General features: G+C 37.8%; 1 protein-coding gene across 4 annotated transcripts; it reads right to left on the bottom strand.

Moving 5' to 3' along the window:
- Positions 1–401: 401 nt before the first annotated feature.
- ZNF770 (zinc finger protein 770) lies at positions 402–9,806 on the bottom strand. Of its 4 annotated transcripts, none has more exons than XM_074909809.1 (2): positions 9,693–9,806; positions 402–4,714 (listed from the first exon to the last, which is right to left on the bottom strand). In XM_074909809.1, exon 2 carries the CDS (start codon positions 4,568–4,570, stop codon positions 2,435–2,437), a length of 2,136 nt encoding a protein of 711 aa, XP_074765910.1. In that variant the 5' UTR covers positions 4,571–4,714; positions 9,693–9,806; the 3' UTR covers positions 402–2,434. The 4 variants fall into 4 exon arrangements, with proteins under 4 accessions (XP_074765910.1, XP_074765911.1, XP_074765909.1 ...); XM_074909810.1 differs by having other exon boundaries at positions 9,676–9,770; XM_074909808.1 differs by having other exon boundaries at positions 9,455–9,721.
- Positions 9,807–20,906: the final 11,100 nt, after the last annotated feature.

Below are 20,906 nucleotides of genomic sequence, written 5' to 3'. Positions count from 1 at the left end.
CCTGACTCTTAGAAACTGCTTTACCCCTTTCTAGCTAATTTATGCTATAATCCCCTTAAAATCATGAATTTATACTGATGCAAAACTCTTCATAAAGGGGTAGAGAGATAAGTAAACAAAGTGGCCCTTACTGCCCTTTTGAAATCCCATGGAGCCCAAAGATTAATTTCCAAATTAATCACAGTAACACTTCCCATGTATGTCTATTCATCCCTGAAAAGTAGCTTTCTGTATTAGCATTCCCTCATTTTACTCAAGTTGGTATTTTCAAAACAAACAATAACTGTGACTCCTTCAGAAAGCTCTTATTATCTTTAGACATATTTCTATTTTATTTCTATAACAGAAAATATCTGAAATAAATTCTTGTTCAAACATAGAAAGTTACTTATTTTGATACATAGTCTTAAACTTTTCTGCACATTGAATGTTAAATAGTTGGAAAACTCTGGTTTATACATGAAGTATACAATAAAGGTACAACATAAATAAAATAGTTTATTGCAAATATTTTAAGAGAGCTCTACAATACACTTTCAAAACATTTTATACAGTATTCTGTCTTTCAATATGAAACAATTCACACAGGGAGAAAAAAATCTCAATATATAACTATAGTCATTATTAATGTACTGAATCCATCTATCATAGAAAAATCAGAGTAACTACAGACTGTTTCTGAGTATCTTCCCCGGTTTTATTCTCTGAAAATGGGAAAGAATAGCATGTATGAAAATAAAATAAGAACTCCTTACACATCATGGTTTGAACTCAGGTGGTAGCCAATCACCACGTGGCCAGTCGTTTACTTCCCCCCTCTAGCCTCCCCGGCAAAACAGGGGAGAGATTTAAAAAAAAGAAATTCGTAGGTTGAATAAAAAAAAAAATTAATAATAGTAACAAAACAACAGTAACAATAGTAAGTCCAAAGGGGTAAAATACAGCAGTGGCTCACCGACCGGCGACTGATACGCAGCCCAACCCCAGCAGCAATCCCGACAGCACCAGAAATCCCACTGTGCCGACTGGGAAACAAAACAGGCCATGAGAGAGCACGTGTCCACCTACACACCGAGCATGACATCACATGAAATGGAATGCTCCAATGATTGACCCGGGTGGCCCTCTACCTGTGCTCCCTCTCAGCCTGACGGAAGTTATCTCTATCCTGGCCGAAACCAGGACACCAGCATTCACTTCCTTTATACCAAATACTACAAAGCTCATGCCACAGCAAAACTCAGATAAATCACTTCCAAAAATAAAAAAAAAGAAGTTATCAAAACCATTTTACTTAGATAAACATGAATCTATTTAAATAGTGAAAAGAATGCCATGTATCTTAACTTAGAAATAAGATTAAACTTCAGGTTTCAATTAGTCAGAAGTTGCATAACAAAGGAAAATATCCTAAAAGGTAGGTTTTTTCAGATAAAAAACCCCCCAAACAACACTTCATTCTTGTTTGCAATAATAAAGCTCCACTGCACTTAAAACTTTTCGCCAGCCCCACAGGCATAACAGGCAAAGCTGTCTACTTAACAGGAAGTATAACTACAGATTCTATGAATAAAAAAAAAATCTAAATTACTTAATTTCAACTCAAAGTTATTTTCAGTATATTTAATACAACAAGAATACGATTTCCTGACAAAACTGCTCGTCTGAGTTATCACATCTTAGAGAATGTTTCTTTCATTGGGGCAACATGCATGCTAGAAGGAAAGGAGACTGGAACAGATAGACAGTAAGTGGCTTTGTAATGCTGATGATAATTTCTTGTTCTCTTTTCTTGCAGAAAAATAGTTCAGTATGGTACGAATTGGCCAAAAAAAGCCAGAAAAGGCAAAGGATATCCAAAGTGGAGATAATGAAGTAGTGAAATGGATTAATTGATTAAAACCCTGCTATTTTAGCACTACTTGTATCATAAAGTGAAAAGATCTAACTCCTCATCCATGGATCTCCAAGCACATTACAAAAGTTAAATTTTTTGGATTAACGGTTATATAATGCCACATCAACATTTTTTCTCATTAATTTTTTTCCCCTTTTTCTCCTTCCTTCTTTTTTGCCTTTTTTAGAAAGTATGAAATAAATACAGCAAGTCTCCTTTGTTTGCAACATATAGGAAGCCAGAAGAAAGTAAAAAGACCTCTATTCTGGATATTACCTTTTTATTTTACTTTTCTGATAGTTACAGGAAAGCACAATGTCTTCTAATAACTTCTAAAATATCTGATTCATGGAGCATTGCAGATTGCTGTAACACAATGCAGTAAGAATGTGTACTGATAAATTAATTTAGGAAAAGATATGCAAAATTGCATTTTTTGATTTACACATCTCACATTCACAAATTACATCAAGTAGACAGTTATGAAGACAGTAAATTAACTCTTTACAAGGTCATCTCATAACAGAAAGAGACAATCTAAGTGGAACTCAGCTTTAAGCTCTCTTTAAAGTGAGTAAGGTGGTGTCTTTTCAAATGTGGGGCCTGTCTGAATTTTTTACCACAAACTGAACATTCAAACGGCTTCTGTCCAGCATGCATTAGGTAATGTCTTTCAAGCTTAGAAGGCGATTTAAAAGTTTTAAAGCAGATACTGCATTTATACAATTTGTTAACAACTTCACTCTTTTCAGTACCTTCAGAAAAATCACGCCAATAGCTGTAACAACTTTGCTCTGTTTCCAACAGTTTGCTACACAAATACGGCTGTTTGTTTTTACTGCTGGTGTCAAGAACAACATCCCCTGATTTGATTTCAGCCTTCACTTCAGCTGCTCCGTTTGACTGAATCAGCTCAGATTCTTGCGAGCCAGATGCCTGTGAAGGAGTTTGAGAATAGCCCAAACAACCCACAGGCTGAGAAGACTCCCATTCAGCGTGATCTCCCCGATGATTGAAAACTCCATTCAGGTTTTCAAATTCTACCTGGCAAACAGAGCTTTTATAGGGTCTCTTTCCAGAATGGGTGAGCTGATGTCTCTTTAAGTGAGCTGACTGTCTAAATGTCTTCCCACAAACATTACAACCAAAGGGCTTCTGTCCTGTGTGTGTAAGATAATGTCTTTGAAGTTTGGATGAAGATGGAAAGATTTTTTCACATCTGTCACATTTACACACTTTGTGTCTGTTACATATATTTTTAGCAGAATCTGAAAAAGCACAGTGAAGTACTTCTGGATTACCAAAGAAACCATCATCTGATGAACCACAAAAAGTGCTTTCCTTATCCAGTGAATCAGCGATGTTTAACATGTTTTCACCAGCAAGTGTACCTTTTAAATTAATTCCAGAGGCATGAGGTTGTGGGTGCTCTTGACAAGGTAACTGCCGAGCAAGCGTTCTTTTCATCCGATTACAAAGTGCCTTGTGCACGTCAAGCTTGCTATGGCAATCCTTAACAGGTTTAGTAGAAGCATGCTGATCAGAACGCTGATCTCTAGCTGCAACCAGGTCAGGACTTTTAAAGTGACCTGATTTTATCTTTTTTCTGTCAGACAGAGAAAAATCTGTTGCCTTTCCTCCAGTACGCTTTAGCTTCATCAGGATTTTATTTTTCATGCTGACTGTGTGGCTGCATGGTGTTGCAGCATTATTTGAGCTTTTGCCATCTCTCAGATAACATTTGTGCAAATTTAGAACCTGCTCCGTTTCAAAACACTGCTCACATGCTGGGCACTGAAAGGGTACAATATAAATTGAGTGAACATCATGTGGGTCGTTTTCCTGTGACTTGTGTGTGTCAGCATTCTCACAACTATCCCTCTTTCCTTCCAACAGGTTGTGTGGTCTGGGATATTTGAGAGTCTTTGCTTTGTATACAACATTGGGGAAAGTCTTATTTCTGGCATGGAGCTGTTTGTGCTTCATGAGTTTGCTTTGTATTTTAAACTGCTTCTGACAAAAGCAGCACTGAAAAGGCCTTTCTTCTGTGTGTGTGAGCTGATGGATTTTCAAGTGTGTTGACTGTCTGAAAGATTTACCACATGAAGAACACTTAAAAGGTTTCTGGCCAGTGTGAATAAGGAAGTGTCTTTCTAGCTTAGATCTCGATGGAAATGTCTTGTTACATGATTCACAAGCATGAGTTTTCTTTCTCCTTTTGGCCCCACGTAGACGATCTGCCTTCAGACACTGATGCATCATCCACCTCTTTTCAGTTGTGAAAGACTTCCAGCACGTAGAGCATCGAAATATACCACAAGTGCCCCTGTCTTGCTCAGAATTCACAGAGTTTTCTGGTTGCTTGGTATTATTCTTACAATTTTCACTATGAAGCTTCTGATGCTTTAAGAAAGTGATCAAATTTTTGAAGTTTCTATAACAAACAGTACACTTAAAAGGCAGATTATGGGTTAACTGATGCCTCTCCAGGTGGACTAGCTGCCTAAACGTTTTATGGCATACATCACATTCAAATGGTTTTTGACCAGTATGTATCAGATAATGCCTAGCTAATTTTGATGGAGTTTCAAACTGCTTACAGCAAGTGTCACAAATATATGGCTTTTTCTTGGGTATCCTGTCAGCTGTTACACACTGCTGAACTTTTAACATCTTTGAAAGAGCAATTACACCTTGCTTACTGTTAAGTTTCTTCAGATAAGTATTTCAAGTGAAATCATCAATTGCACACTAAGCTGGAAGACTGTAGAAGCAGGAAATTTTCTTAGGAGAGATATTCTTCAATCCCACAAGTCCCTAAAATAAGAAAGAGTATTATTTTAGCCTGTATTAATATACAGTTCCCTAAGTTTGTCTCGTTTTCTACATAAGAGACCAAAAGCATGTAGATTAGAATACTCCTGATTTAATTTAGCTTTAAATGCTTTCCTCATAATAGAGTAATCCCTTGTTATGTTACAGGATAATTTCCAGAAGAAACAAGTTTAAGTCATCTGTACTGTAAAATGCAGCTATACTTCCAAGTAATACGCAGTTCAGCTACCTTATATTTTGAGTTATTTACAAATAAAGCATATTCTTAAAAAACCCACAAGAACTTACTGTAATAGATTTCTACCCTACAGCAGTAATTCTAACTCCCAGATATAATATTTATGAAGACGAGAGAAAAAGAGAACTAGGAATTCTTGGGCCTCAGAAATAAAAATTAAATGAATGCAGTGCTAGTGAGAAGTAATACTTTGTTTCAATGTATTGTTAAAGTTACTATTCACATTTCTGCAGCTTACTAACTATATCCAGTAGTGTAATAATTTTTTCTTTATCTCAAACTGGTGAATACCAGAACCAGTCAGCAAAAGCAACACACTAACCATAAACTATGACCAGAACAAGGATAACCCTTTCACTATCTGACCACAGAGCTAGAATATCAGAGTTGTGATACCTAAACATGAATATACTCTGAAGTCATCATAAAGGTTGTTCTCATAATTCATCATAATGAATGTTTTAGTCTAAACCAAAATCACGAAGTAGTCAGTTTTAATTTTCCTTGAATTTTCAACAGACACCACACTTGGGCAAGCAACTGTGTCTCAGCTAAGGCATAATGACTTACAAACAAGCAACAAGAACTTTACAAGTACCTGTGAGTGCATGATAAGTTATTATTCATAGGAGCATCTAGAAAGCACCTCAAACAACCATTTAGTCCAAGCCTTCCACTGTGAGGCAACTCACGTCTAGATAACCTCCAAAGTAGTCTTAACTTCTGCTGAAGGATGTTCTTTAACCTCAGCACGGCTCCTGCTCCAATGCATTGCCCTCTCACAAAGTTTGTCTTTGCACTCAGCTGAGACTTTCTTTACTACAAAGTTACTTTCACTGTCCTTCCCCTTGTGAACCTGGCAAATAACTAAAAAGGGCTCTCTGTCACAACTTTATGTATTTAAAGTCTCCTTTTTCTCTTTTTTTTTTTAAATAAGAAAACTTTGGTTTTCCAACATATTGATCTTAGGTCCACTAAAAAAAAAAAAAAAAGAGAACTTAACTGATTGTTCTTTTTAATCATCTCTGGACTAATTTCACTTGGTCACATCCTTCCTAAATTACAATTTCTAAGGCAGATTAAGTAATAACATTGATATACACAAGGCATTTCTACTATGATTTGTGGTATTTTGATACTACAACTCAAGTTGTATATTCTTTCTACATGACAGCAGAATAAAAAATTCATTTATTAAGTGTCTAAAAAACCCTGTCTCTTCACAAAGAGTTAATGTCCCTAGTTTTTAAAAATTCAGAACTACCTGAATAGCCCATTCATTCAAAGTCATCACAAAGATTAAAAGCCTACTGCAATTTAAAGCAAGTTACGATGAGATTCAAGACACATGCACAAAAGACTGAAAATATGTGGTGAATCAAGATTTTTCTTAAGCTTAATGGAAAAAAAAAACTGGTCATCTGGTAGGATCATTCCAATCTAACAGATATGTTCCTACATAATTGGGGGCCTTATTAAAGTAACATTTGGATGTATGCCTTAGATGCAGTTGTCACTACACTGAGGAGTTCCCTAATCTCACTGAAACTGTTCAGGATAGGAATTATCAATGCTATGAAGCAGTTGAAAAAGTTAAAATTCTATAGGAAAGGAAAAGTTAACAGCTACTCTGTTTCAGTCTTATTTTGAAGATGCAAGAAAACACAACTCTCTTAGGAGACTCCCTTTTCCTCCCAGCTGTTGTCATATCATGTGAAAGCTGGGAGTTTAGAGAGAATGCATGACACCAAATGCTTTCTAGTTTGTGCTACCATGAAGCTAGACACAGGTAGGCTGAGAAAAGCTTCTCTGCTATGCTGAGAGTTTCTGTAGAGCTCAAGGCAGCCTCCATTTGCAGGGAAGGAAAACCTCCTGAGAAAGAGCTGTAAAGACTGATTAATTTTAGTTAACATACGGTCATACAGATCCAATTTACACATCAGGAAAACGCTATGTGTTGGTTTAAGCCCTGCCAGGACCTGAGACCACGTTGTCGTTGCCCCTCCCCCACCCTCAGCTGGTCAGGCGGGCAGTGAGGCACAAACCCCAGGTTAAAATAAGAAGAAATTTAATACAACAGTGTAATAAGCAATCTGAACAACAACAGTAGCAATGATAGCAACAGTAAACAGCAATAACAGTAAGCAAGCCAAAAGATAAACAGAGAAATACCGCAATGGTTACAGACAGCTCTCTCGTGCTGCTCCCCACGACCCAAAGCCACACAGGAAAAAAGTTCCCGCGCTGCCCGGACCTGATGGTCAGCATGGTATGAATAACCCAGCTGGAGATCCCTTCCCCCTCTCCGCTGAGGAAACTTAACCCTATCCTAGCTGAACCAGGACATGCTCAAACACTATAGTGACATGCAAACAAAAAAAGTCTGAAGTAAAAGACAGATGTGGCATATTACACAGGGGATTTTGTATTTAGCTTATAAATTTTTTAAACATTCTATCTGGTAAATGAAGAAAATACTCTGTAGTACAAGGTGTCAAAACCAGAGTAGAGCTTCTTTCTGTGGTCTTGCCCTGTGAAAGGCTAGAGGCTCAGATGAGGTAAATTTAAAGGATGCAGATGAAGGAGAAAGGAGCCAAGATGGGCATTACTGTGTGGCCCAAATATATTTTCAAATCCTATTTACTAAGAACAGACTTCTCCACGTCTATTTTGAGGTGCTCTGTGCCTTGCATATCCAAAGAATAAACATGCTGCTGCTAAGGATCAAAGAGCAAAAGACAAGCTTGGAATACTGTCTCCTGCCATCCTTGAAAGTAGTCAGGCTTGTCCTAATTAGAGTCAGAAAATGTACTTCCCTATGCGATAAGGTTTTAGTTTGTGGCATAGGTCCAATTTAATATTAAATTGACACTACTTTTCATCTTGGCTGTAAGATCACGCAGAAAAATAGAATCAAGAAGTAATGTAGGCCACTGAAGGTTCACAGAGGACCCTCCTTAAGTCTAGTATTACTTTTGACTATGTTTATTAATATTACAGGTGGCACCAAGCTGCAACAATATAAAAACAAGATGGAAGAAAATTCTGAATTCTAATCTAGTCTTTAGTAGTAAGAGAAGTTTTTTTAAAACAAACAACATAAAAGAAACCAGGAAGGGCACTTTAATAAGAAGAAAGGCAAGATCTTCAATTTAGGCGAGAAATATCAACTGAAAGGGGAACAATTTAATAGGTTATAGTTGTGCAGAAGAGACCTGGAGTCTAAGTTGGAAGAGAAGCTGAATATGCCAACAGCATAGCATCCATACCAAGATGCATAAACAGAAGTAAAGCTTTGATAGAACATATATCTTCCGTACTACTCCCTACTGGTTAGAATTCAGCTGGACTACTCTATCCAGTTTCAAATACTGCCCTTAAAATTGAGTCAAGCATATGAAGTCATTGGAATTAATTCAGAGAAAAGGATCAAGAATGATCAGAGCTTAAATGCATAATATACAGGCAAAGATTAAAATAACTGGGAATGTTAAGTTAAAAAAAAAGGAGACCTGATTAAAAAGAACAACACCCCCCCACCCCCCCCCTCAAAACAAACACATGAGAGTCAGCTTAAAAGAAAATTAAAATAAGCTGCTCCCCAAGCCATGTACAGTTGTGACTAGAAATGGCTTCAGATCATAGCGAAGAGGATTCAGGTATGTTATTGTCCTTACAGTTGCAAAGTTCTTTTTGAGCATGCAAATAAGTTGTGTGGGAAGACTGCTTTGCCTCTAACACCAGAGGTCTTCAAAAAAGGTTGTACAAACATCTCTCAAATTCTCACACCCATATAATTAGCCCTATACAAGATAAATATTCTGGCTTGTTTTCCTATGACTCATTAACATAATTCAAAATAAACCACTTAAGAACTGAAAATTCAATATATTTCCAAATTTGCCACTGAAGGATTCTTCTGCATTAGTAGTAGCATATCCTCAGATCCCTAAGATAAGCTAATACTTACAGCTTTCCAGACACAATTACAAGAAAATTAGTAACAAATGTATGAACAAACTGAAGGCGCCTCTTGTAACAGTAACTACAATACATACAAGTGAAAATCTAGCTGCCGATTTATGAAACACATAGCATACAACAGAGGTAGGAATCTGAGCGGACACACACACACTGCACACTGGATTTCCTGACCAGCCTTCCCTAGGGAAAAGCTCAGCTAGCTGCGATGGGGCAAGAAGTTACACCAGAAATGTAACCTTCACCTGCAAGTTACACAGAAGCCATCATCATACACGATGGCTCCTCAATGCTAACACCTCTCATTCTTCCTTGTTTTCCACGCAAAACATTTTCTGAAGCAAAACAAACGATACGTGACGGTGAAACAGGGCTGGATGAAGAACAAATCTAAGTTCTGCGGATGAGCTTGAGACTCCCGGGACTGACACCACCCCACCCCCCAGCAAGACACACTTAAATGCAGTTAAAAACTTAAAAGCCATTAGTGAGGCGGCTCTTACAGGGCGCCGACGACTTCTCACAGCGGAAAGCGGACGCCCTGCTCAGGCCGCCCAGGCACCCCCGGCCCGCAGCGCCGGCACCCGGCAATGCCCCGACACGCCGCGGCCCCTCCCGGCCCAGCGCTCCGGGGCCGCTGCGGAGCCCGCCGCGGCGCTGGCCGAGGGGAAGGGCGGCAAACAGGGACGAAGAAGGGAACGACCTGGAGAAACTGCTACCACACCTCCACCTTCCTCATACCTCCCGGGGTTGCTGCCGCCTAAACTCTTCCCCCGGATGGCACCGAGACGCCAGGACTCCGGGAAACCCGGGCCGGAGCTTTCCGTTCCCCGGCTTCATCCGGCCCCGCCTCCCACCGCTCTGGGCTGCGGCCAGGCCGCGGCGGGGAAGCCGGCCCCCGGCTTTATCTCTGTCCGGGCAGAAAATAACACCTGGCTCTGCTGATGAACACGTTATTCCCTACAAATAAGACATATTTTCCACTTCCGCATCCTAACAGCAAATAACCGATTCCCGGTGGTTGCGGGGTTTGTACCTGAGCGTGCTGGTGGAGTTACCCTGTCGCACCGTGAGGCCGAACCTGACGCCCTTTTGCTTTATTTAAACAAAAAAAAGTTCACTTATGAATTCTGTATACATTAATGAAAGAGAAGTTGGCAGCATTTACAGACCTAAGCATATGACAGTTTTGCAGGCCTGTCTATCTCTGCAGATCTGTCTTTGAGACGAATTTTTTGATATCTAGAAACAACTGTCTGTAGAACAATCCCTACTTCTTAGTTTAGCAGTATTAGAAGTCAAATCCAAGTCTCATCACCAGTGGTACCACATAATACCTGACCTAGCTTGCAATACATAAGCCGAACTTTAACACTGTTACTGATTTTATTATCAATTGAAATTAAATTGTGTTTGATTTTAATATAAATATAGAATTAAGGGATATTTTAGTAAAAATCATTTTACATTTATTGTATTTTGAATCTAGCAACCGACTGCTACTCTAAAATCCCCTGTACAGCCCTGTACCAAGGCTGAAGGGACTGGTCATAATTGTTTAGTAGGAACGGTTAGAACCTAGGTAACAAAACACGAGGTGATTTGTAAACTGATTTATAATACATACATAGGACTAGAAAAATGCAAGTAGTTGTCAAGGCCCAGGATTAATGGGAACTGAGGGAAGTAACCGTAACAGCTTGCAGGTACCAGCCAAGAAAACTGTGTCCTTAAGCAAATGGTAATTCCGGCAGGGGGAGATCGCGACCACCGACTCATGGACCACCTACTCACAGACCCATTTCTAGACATTTCTAAACTTTACTGCGCAGAATCGGAAGTAGGAGGAGAATATGTTAATGATTTCTTGGAAGTTGTATGCTTATGTATAAAGACTTAATGAATATGTATGAGTTAGTTCTATATAAGGTGCATGAGTCTGGTGCCTGGCACGTGTTGTTGGTGAGAGCACTCCCCTACACGTCCAGCCGTCAATAAAGAAGTGTCTGCTTATCTGCATCAAATTGGTGTCGATAAGTTATTTTTATCCCGGATTTCGGTGACAACACTACAGAACAAAATTTATTTGCAGTTAAGCTTAAACACTCAAGAAAACAGCTTAAATAGGTTGATCATTATTTCAATGCATGCAATCATTTATTAACCTCATTGAAAGACAAGCCAAGTCTTGTAGTTAAAATGTGGATTGGGACAGCCTATAGCTGAAAACTTGAAACACTCTATGACCACAGACAAGTCCCTTAGCTTTCCAGTTGTCAATTTCCCAGTTATAAAAAGTTCATAGTATTTGCCACATGCATACCATAAAGCTATTCAGAAAAATTATTAATTGTTTAATAATTGCAGATCACCTGATTATATATATTTTTCTTTTTAAAGGATCTCAGTTCAAGGTTTATCCAGTCTTAGCAGTCTGTTCTTCATAAAACACCTGATCTGAAGCAAGAATGCAAGCAGCTGAGTTCTGCTTGTGCCCAGTAGCAAAGTAATGTAGCAGATCCACAGCTGGTGTAGATTGCTGTAGCTCTCTTGATTTTAGCGAAGCTGTAGCAATGTAAACCATCTGAGGATCTGCTTGTATAGTTCTGGGAGTTAGCAGAGGGTGTAATCCAAAAATACTGAAATCAATCTTAGCCCAATTATAACAAAGCAGGTGAATTAATTCAGTATGTTTTTGTAGAAAACGCTGTGAACACAGGTTATCGATTATTTGCTTTTATGGTGCTGAAGTATAAAATATTCTGGGTTTGTAGGAAATAATGTTGCAATGCTGTAGCAACAATGCAAGACCTCTTAGGAGTGGAAAGTGGATTTATTTTAAATCTAAACTGATTTTAGTCATTCATTTATACCTTCTTCCCACATCTTGGTTTTGGATATGCCTTTTTGTAACCTGACTGTGATTATTTTCATCATCCTGTCTCGCTTTGGCAAATCATTGGGATTTACTCACTGCCCTTTGCCTCCTCATCTGGGTGTCCTGCTAAGCTGTAGGTAGATATCTGCTAGGACCTTGGTGACCTGCTAATCCAGGTGCTATGAACGCAGGCTATCCTTGTAACTGCTCTCCAGCTGTTTTTTTCCTTCTGTTGCTTCCACACCCAGATATTGCTATTCGTTCTCCATGCACACTAATCTTAACGTTTCTGTAATAATTCTCTACCTACTGAGAAGGTGCAGAATGTGCCTCTTTTGGTATATCAATTATCCCGGGTTTATTAATCTAGATTAGGGTATATTTAATAAATAAAACAGGAGCATACTGAAACAATCTTCATGATTGTTACCTGACTTGGCACTTGAAAAGTTAAACAGATCTGGCTCTAGTGATAGCTATAGTATTACATGTAAGAGTCTTTCTTTAATTCATTTTATTCAATGAAAAGAAAGCATAAAAAATAAACAATGAACGAATTCCTAAACTTTCCTTAAAGAAAAATTGGACAATAGTATAGTTTCACTGGCTAGAACCGAATTTTGAGATTCTGAAATGTTGAATTTTCCCTTCATTTGTGAAAGAAATCTTTGTTTCCCACTTTTTGCAACAATGTGAGCGATGTAGTTGTTTTACCCTACTATTCTAAATGCATATTACTTGACTTCTTATAGTAGGCATACTGTTTGGAGCAGGTATTAGCGTCTCAGTTTTACTGTTAACAAAAAATGAGTGATTACTCTTTTTGTGGGTGTACACTATAGTATATTGATATGGAAAACCAGACCTCATTCAAATATATTTCAGTTCTCTTTAATATTTAGGAATTATAACATTTTGCCTGAAAATATTGTAAAGATGAATCTGCAAACTGACAGTTGGCAATTCAATTACATGTGTTGCAGAGGCAGTCTGTGAATTAACTGCAACACCTTATCATTAATGTTGTGTCTGCTTTTGTAAGGTGTTCCCTACTTTAAACACATGATGTATATGCAATGTGTTACAGTGATTTCCCTGGTGTTATTTTTATTGAATCCTAGGCTAAATAGGCACATAACACAGTATATAACTTGCTAATGTGTCAATTAATGCCACCTCAGGGCTGAAATAAATTGCGAAGACTTAAAACTGTGAATACATGTTTCATGCTAGTCTTAGGTTTCTCCTTTTTCCTCTTGTCCTGTTTTGGGTTTCTTTTTTCATCTTTTCATAAACAGTCCATCCTAAAGTCCTCTGGTGCATAGCAATGAATTGCCTTGAGGGGAGATAGTTGTTTAATGAATTTCAGAAATATGTATTCTACACGTTTGAGCATCATATTTTATTTGATTAAGTATATCTGTGGCAAAAGCCCCATAAATTCTCTGTATGCTCAAAACAAAAAGCAACATTTAATGACATTTTCAAGAAAAGCAAACTTTATTCAACAAGACTTATAAATAGTGAGAGCATCATATAAAAAAAGTGAAATCTTAAAAGAGTATGGTGACATTTTCTAGGCAACACATTTAGTTCTGTGAAATATAAGAATAATTGTATTTCAATACCTTTAAGATATAGTTGTACCTAACTACAATCACTTTCATTAACTTTTTGGCTTTGTCTAGCAATATATTTTGCTTTGTCTGGCACTATATTTCAAGATAAATGTCATGTCTGGTGTAGCGTATTTAAAACCAATACACAAACCAGTTTACTTAGATGTTCATTTGTTGAGTGAAAACCCCACAAATTGGTGGCTCACAGCCCTTAATCTCTAGAATCCCTTAAGAATCCTTGCTTTGAAATTAGTTGTAGGCTCTATCAATTATATCTGTTTAAATGGACAAATTTAATTACTACAGAAGAGCAATTGATTTTTAAATTACCACTGATTGCACAGTGGGTATCTCAGTGGGAAGACAGGTACATGCAGGCTCTCAAATGGAATCAATGTATTAATTAATCAATCTACAGATTGACATTCTCCATAGAAAGTTCCCCTTCTCTTCACCTCCTTCTGTAAATTCATTTGTTTCAATTTAAAAGGAATTTCTGATGATCTGGAAGTGAAAAATTCAAATGCAATATAAAATTACTCATACTGTGTATAATATGTAAGTTTTTTGTTTCTGACTGCATCTTTGGTGCCATTTGCTAGCCTAGGTGGCCTCTGAGAGACAAAGCGTTCCTTACAACACTGAAGCATTTAACTGTGCAATATCATGCCAAGGTATATGTACTTATGCAGTAGTGGAGCTGAAAATGACTTAAGTAAAATGGAAATTATTTCCTTTCATGGAACCAGTAAAATGAACATAAACAGAAACTGAGCTGGAGAAAAGAAACACTCCCCAGTACAAGAGAGAGATGGATGTACCGGAATGAGTCCAGTAAAGAGACACTAAGATGATTAAGGAGCATCTGTTATATGAGGATAGGCTGAGAAAGCTGGGACTGTTTAGCCTCAGGAAGAGAAGATTTAGCAGTGATCTTATCAATATGTATAAATACATAAAGGGAAGGAGTAAAGAGGTTGGAGCCAGATTCCTCTCAGTGTTAGCCACTGAAAGGACAAGAGGCAAGAGACACAGATTGATATATAGGAAATTTTGCCTAAACTTGAGAAAAAAAACCCCACTTTTTTCCTCTGGCAATGGTAAAACACTGAAAGAGGTTGCCCAGAGAGGTTGTGGAGTCTCCATCCTCAGAGATATTCAGGACCTGGCTGGACCTGTCCCTGAGCCAGCCACCTGCTCCAGCTGTCTGCTTTGGGCAGAGGCTTGGACTGGAAGGCACTCCAGAGGTGCCTTCCAGCCTCAGCTGTTCTGTGATTCTATGGATATTGCTATCAGGTTCAAGGTTTATGTAAGGGACTTCTAATTCTTCATTTTTAAAACTGCTTTCTAGTCATGAAGTGTGAAGATCCTTATCTTCAGAAGTAGTTAATTTCTGAGGACTACAAAGTCAAGGAAGCATAAGCATCTACTTGACTACTAATAGTGCACATTAGAGTAAGACACTGAATCCATCTGTTTTATATTATAACTTCTTAAGCTTATGATTTAACTGAGAATCTTGATCTAAGTCTACAAAGGACTTGAATTTTCCTGCACTGACAGCAACTAACTTTTATAATTTTTTCAGGGCAGAGGTTTTTATTTTTCTGGAATGGTTTTGTTAAAGGTTTGAAGAACACTGAAACTAGTACAAGGGAGAAGAAAAGAATCTGCAGTTGGAATGGATGGAGGCTTGAAAGACCAAAGGAGCTAGCAATTAAACTGGCTTATAGTTCTGTGGGACTGCAGTTTGAGTTAAGGAGAAATAAATGAGCTGGGAACACAATAGTCAAAATTACTGATGGACAGAGCAGTTTCTTTGCCACTCCCTGGGAAACTAGTGTCAATAATAATATCTGGAGCCAATTATTCCTGGATGTGGTAGACAATACTGAATGATTAGTGAGTCCATTATAGCTGATTCTATTTTAAAACTGATTTACATCTGTTTTTTGCAAGTGGTAAGTGCACTGAAGAACAGTTGGTCATAAAAACAACCTTCTTTTAAGTGATCATATGTAGATTACGTTCAGATTAACAAAAGGATTAATAGAAATTGGTCTTTAGGTTTCCTGATTTCAAAACGATGAACTTCAACAAATTTAGAGTCAGAAAGCAAATAATATTATGAACAGCTTCCTGGACTCTGTGGTCTAAGTTTGGTAACTTTCCATTCAAACTCTTGTTTCAGTAAGTCAAATGCTGAAGGTGCTTCACTCTTCAGAGTCTGTCTTTGGTCCGGTAAAAGCGTGACACAATTTAGCCATCCAATGATTAATTCCAAGTTTACATGGGACATTTGTTACAAAACCATCCTCTTTTCTATAGTAACAGTTTAGTAACTTCAAAAAGATAGGATGACTTCATAACCTGTAGAAGTTCAGCCAATGATCAGATGAAGTAGACAATCCCAACACCTAAAAGTCACCTGGGAGACCAATACAATATATAGACATATTAGAAACCCAAACACCAGTCCAAAGAGAAGGTTTCCTTTCTGTTATTGAATGCTGACAACTGTAGTGGAAGGCAAATGACTCCATGTATCCCATTACTTGCCTTAGTACATTTTGAGAACCCAGTGACCACAGCCCAACAGAACCTCTTATCTTTTACCCAGGTTTATGAGTTAGAGAAAAGACAATCACTCAGTAGTCTCAAACATCTTAATTTCAAGATGAATGAGTGACTAACTAGGAACACATTGCCATAGTTCCCTGCTAATCAACAACAGTCAGAGTTGGCTAATTCATAACAATTGTTTTACATATTATAAAATCACCAAAATTAGTGCAAAGCTCACATAAGTGGTACTGGTCAAGAACTGCTTAGTGAAACCACCTTTTTATCAGAAAATTCTTACTCACTCAAACTGTAATATTTTGGAGACATCTATCAGTTTTAACACAACTTTTTTGGTGAAGTTATCTTATGTCAAATGTGTTTTCCTGATTGAAAGTGGAAAAAGAGACTGCCCCTCTTCCCAAACAAACAAATAGCTAAAGCATTCTTAGAGGATGTGGAAAATCACAGTTCAGATCTCTGCTCTGAATTTGGCAAAACCAGAGTTTAAACCCATGTCTATGCATTTGATGTATGCCTGAGGCATGAGGCTGCTGAGTGTTGTGGTTTTACCAGTTTAAAAAACCCTCTCAGTTAACCTACTTTACTGTAGAATCTAGGATTTCATGAAATCTGCCCAGCTCTAGATGTACATAGCAGCTGTTGTCAGTGTAAATTAAAGCACTGTAGTCCCATAAAATATTGTGCCATGTTTACACAGGTACAAATGATCACACATAATGTGAAGTAGCAGAAAGGCTGCCTCTGGAAATGGTCAAACTTACTTCACGTGTGCTCTGCATATAATCAGATCTAAGAAACCAGAGAGGTGATTTAATGTCATTGAGGTGACATATTAACATTTTTTAAAAATCCCCTAAAATTTAGATGCCAATGTATGCAAATGGTCCAAAGTATAAATCAACAGTCTTGTATTGTCTGAATATGTGTTCAACATACACACTGCAATCACAAATCAGTTGTCAGGGAATTCACTGACAATACTGGCTTGCAAATTTTACATCTAAAATATATTAAAGCTCTTCCTTGTCTCAAGATAGAAAGCATATAAGCCAAAATTTGTCAGTGGGCCATGTCTTATGCTGTGCCCAGACATCCTATGATTTTGTTTATGTCTATGAAGTAGATGATGAATGTTCTTTTTGTCCGAGTGATGAATATACCCTCATGGTTAATGAGGAAGACTCAGGTAAAGAGTTTGGAATTTCTGTCTCTAAGGTGAACTCTTATCTAGAGAGACTGATCAGAGTAAAGATGGGCATTTCAGAACACTATGGTTTCTAGAGCAGCTTGTTATGTGGAAACAGAATGAGACGAGGAAGATCAAAGCAGAAAACCTAATTTTTCTTGACTCTGTTCTCTTTATTTTTCATTTTTCTCCCTGAATTCTAGAGAATTATTTATCTTCAGGGGTAGCCACCCACAAACCTTATTTTTCTAATTTTGGGGGCCGTATTTCCAGCCTTCTACACAGGACGAATTAGCCAACCCACCTTCTCCATGGAAAAAGGAATAAAAAGAAATGTTAGTCGATTTCAGTTTATCAGTTTTGATCAGAAATTCAAGTGGGAGAAATGTGAAGAAGATCAAACTGTCTGTATTTTTGTTGTATGTTTGAACTTTAGGGCAGATCCTTTAATCATGGAGAAGTCAAACTTGCCCTGTACCTAAAATATAGTCTTCTCAAGTTAGATTTCAGTTAGCTTAAAGCAGCATATACATATCAAGTCTCTATACAAACTCACTTTCAGCATATGGCTAGTAAAGGGTATGATGAAAACAATGACCTGAGAATTTTGAAAACCTCTGGCATAAGTACTTCAGTTAAAAATGAAAGTATAGTGAGAAGTATGGGGAATTTAGGAAACCACTTGGGTTTAATATTCCAATAGAGAACATGAAAGATTAGTCTGAAATTAAAGGCAATTTTCATATCTCTAGTATAATTGAAGCAAGGAAAACTGTTGGTGAACACGTCACTCACTTTTTAGACATGTCACAGCTGTCCATGTGCTTACCACATCACCCTGTTCAATTTTTAAATATGAATATCAATCTTTCGTTTCATAAATGTTACCTATAAATGCCAGGAATCCCTCAGGAGTTTTCTAGACTTTATTTAATGCCCCACAAGAAAGGATGTAAAAGAGACCTTTCTTTTGTAAAGTGATCCTATAATTCTGTTCAATATCCATCATTTTCAAGGCCAAGTAATCATATTTAATGGATCCTAAATTACTTTCTGTCAGGCAAGGATTCCCTTGATAATATTAACCAGTACAGAGGACTGACACTTGGAGGGCTGAAACTTAAGAGGTTTTTTTATTGCAAGCAGCTTACAAGTACTTAGACAGGGGTGGTGCTCACTAGCCCTGCAGTAGGTAAGGGTCAGTGTTTCCATTTTGACCTGTGCTTTCAATGGGTTTTAGCTTGGCTATAAATACTCAAATTGGTTTCTGCCAAAAAGCAATGCCTAAGGTGACCTCCTTTGCTGTGTTTGTCTTCTATTTTTTTGTCTCATTTTTTTGAGGGCAGTGGGGTGTGCATTACGCCTGGATTTCTTATGGTATATGAAGATGTTGTCAGGGAGCAGCAAGAGCAGGATGATCTCTAAGGGAAGGTGAGCCAGGAGCCGATGGTGACCCAAGGCAAGTGTGGGCCTGTGACTGCACTAATAAAGGTCCAGTCCCATAGTACCCAAGAAGAAGAGCCCAGCAAGTCTGGTGATGCTAATGAGGGTCAGCCAAGAGCCCAGCAGTTGCCAGACAAATCTGTAGTGGTGAGAGAGGTGCAAGTCCAAGCTGGGAAGGGTCAGGTCTGGATCAGCGGGGTACATGCCCAGGTGTGAGCAGTGTCCCCTGACAGGGACCAAGGGCAAGGGCATGGATTTGAAAGCAGCTTCTGAGCAAGGAGGGTACAACCATCCTCCTTTTTACAGTTCTTTCTCACAAAACCCTAGAACAGACAGCCAAATCCCTTGGAGCAGGGGCATGGGGTATTGGTAGATGTCTCAGAGTACTGGTAATTGTCTGCACCAAATGTCTGCACTTTTTTCCTATCTCAGTTTTGGTTACTTTTTTCATATTGATTAGCTTTTTCTGCTGAAAAGTTTAAGGGTCCAGATGAGCAGTGTCATGTCTAGTCTTTCATCTTGAGTTAAGGTTTGTATAGAGGGGAGGTTGCTGTGCTGTGAAAGAGGTGGCTGGAAAGGAATCCACTCTAAGAAGCGCCTAGAATTTTATTTAGAGAGCTTTCACTAATTCAGAAGTTATGGCATTGATATTTTAACAATAACACTCTTTTCCCAAGTATTCAGTAGGCATTTAAGTTCAACAAATATTTAATAAAAGCTATTAAAACTCATAGGTCAAACAGCATCAAAACACTTTCCATCTCAATTTTTTCAGTAGGGAATGGTGCTGGATATTTCAGGCTATGAAAGTATGGAGTTGTGTGGGCTGGACTGGGTTTGATAATAAATACATGATTTTTGTGGTGTCAAATGGAAAATAATTTATTTGTTACATCTATTCTATAATTTACTCCATCAGTAATGAGGAGGGAATCTGCTCTGTGTTACTGGAATTAAAGAGCAATAATGGCATACACTGAAAATTTAGTGTTACCAATCTATTTCTTAACATGATGTACTCTGAGGATCTGGGTAACATTTCTTGGTTTGTTTGCTAAAGATTTCTTTTTCACTACAGATTAGTCATTTAAAGTCTGATCCTGCTCCCATATGTAATGGGTTATAAGGGTGGGGTAAATGTTATTCAATCTGATGGGAAATATCATTCATCTTCCACATAGAAATGGTTTCATGGTCTAGTACGGAAAAGAATATGACTTTTAGACTTCTTCTGTGCTTCAGTTTATTTCTGTAAAATGGAGAGAGCAAATAGTTTCTTGTTCAAAATACGCTTTAAAATAAAATTCATTATTATTTGTGAAATGCTGATACACCATGATACTTAGTGTCATATAATGCCTACGAACAAACATTCCTGCTACCTGGAGAAAATACAATACTGTTGGTTCTCCCAGAGTCACATTGCACAAGGGTATCTCTAGGTGGGGGTACTAAGTCTCAAGTTAAGGAATTTCCAATACTCATGTATTCAAACCTTTTTCTGTATGATTTCCATAACAAACTAAATAGCCAATAAAGATCCATCCCATCTGCCAAGTATCAGTGACATTTTACCAGAAGCTCCACTTTCCATTTTTCTTTTATAGTTTCTGATAATTTTTACTATTTTGTACTCACAATCAAGCTCCCACCCTTCTGATAAATGCTTTACACAGATCCTGCAGAATATATCAGAATTATACTGATAGTCCTAAGAATCTAAACACCAGATGATCAAGGACTTTGAAAGGAAAAAGTTTTTCACATCATCCCAAAACACTGTATTTAGGTGAAGAAAATATTGTTCCCTGAAAGAAATGTTATTTCGTGGAGATTATTTTTCTTTTTTTGAAAGAAAATGAAGTTTCCCAACATTCCTCTACAGCTGAGTTTGAAACAGTGATATGAACACCATCCAGAAATCTATGAATCTGAGCATAACAAAGAAAATAACCTTTCAAAATGTCACATGAAGCACAATGAAGAGAATTTGTATATCTGGAAATTTGCCAGACTTTTAAAAATTTTTTTTCAAATATTCAAGTAGAAACAAGTACTTCTGTTGACTGGATTACATGAAAGACTAAAAGCAATTAACTTCTTTAAAAATATTTTTTTTAGGAGATAGAAGTAGGAGAATATAGTAGGATCAGTTGTGAAAGCAGCTGAAGGAGGCATTGTGAATTTGGATGGTCATAGGAGAGAAAAAGGGGGAGAAAATGGAGTTGAGCTACACCAACATA

This window comes from Athene noctua, chromosome 6 (assembly GCF_965140245.1).
Source record: "Athene noctua chromosome 6, bAthNoc1.hap1.1, whole genome shotgun sequence".
NCBI classification, from domain to species: Eukaryota; Metazoa; Chordata; class Aves; order Strigiformes; family Strigidae; genus Athene; species Athene noctua.
The sequence above is the reverse complement of the archived record's forward strand: the minus strand, read 5'-3'. Positions and strand labels throughout refer to the sequence as shown.

Excerpts from the sequence above, each read along its gene's own strand:
- ZNF770 (XM_074909809.1), bottom strand. The coding sequence starts at position 4,570 with ATGTTAAAAGTTCAGCAGTGTGTAACAGCTGACAGGATACCCAAGAAA.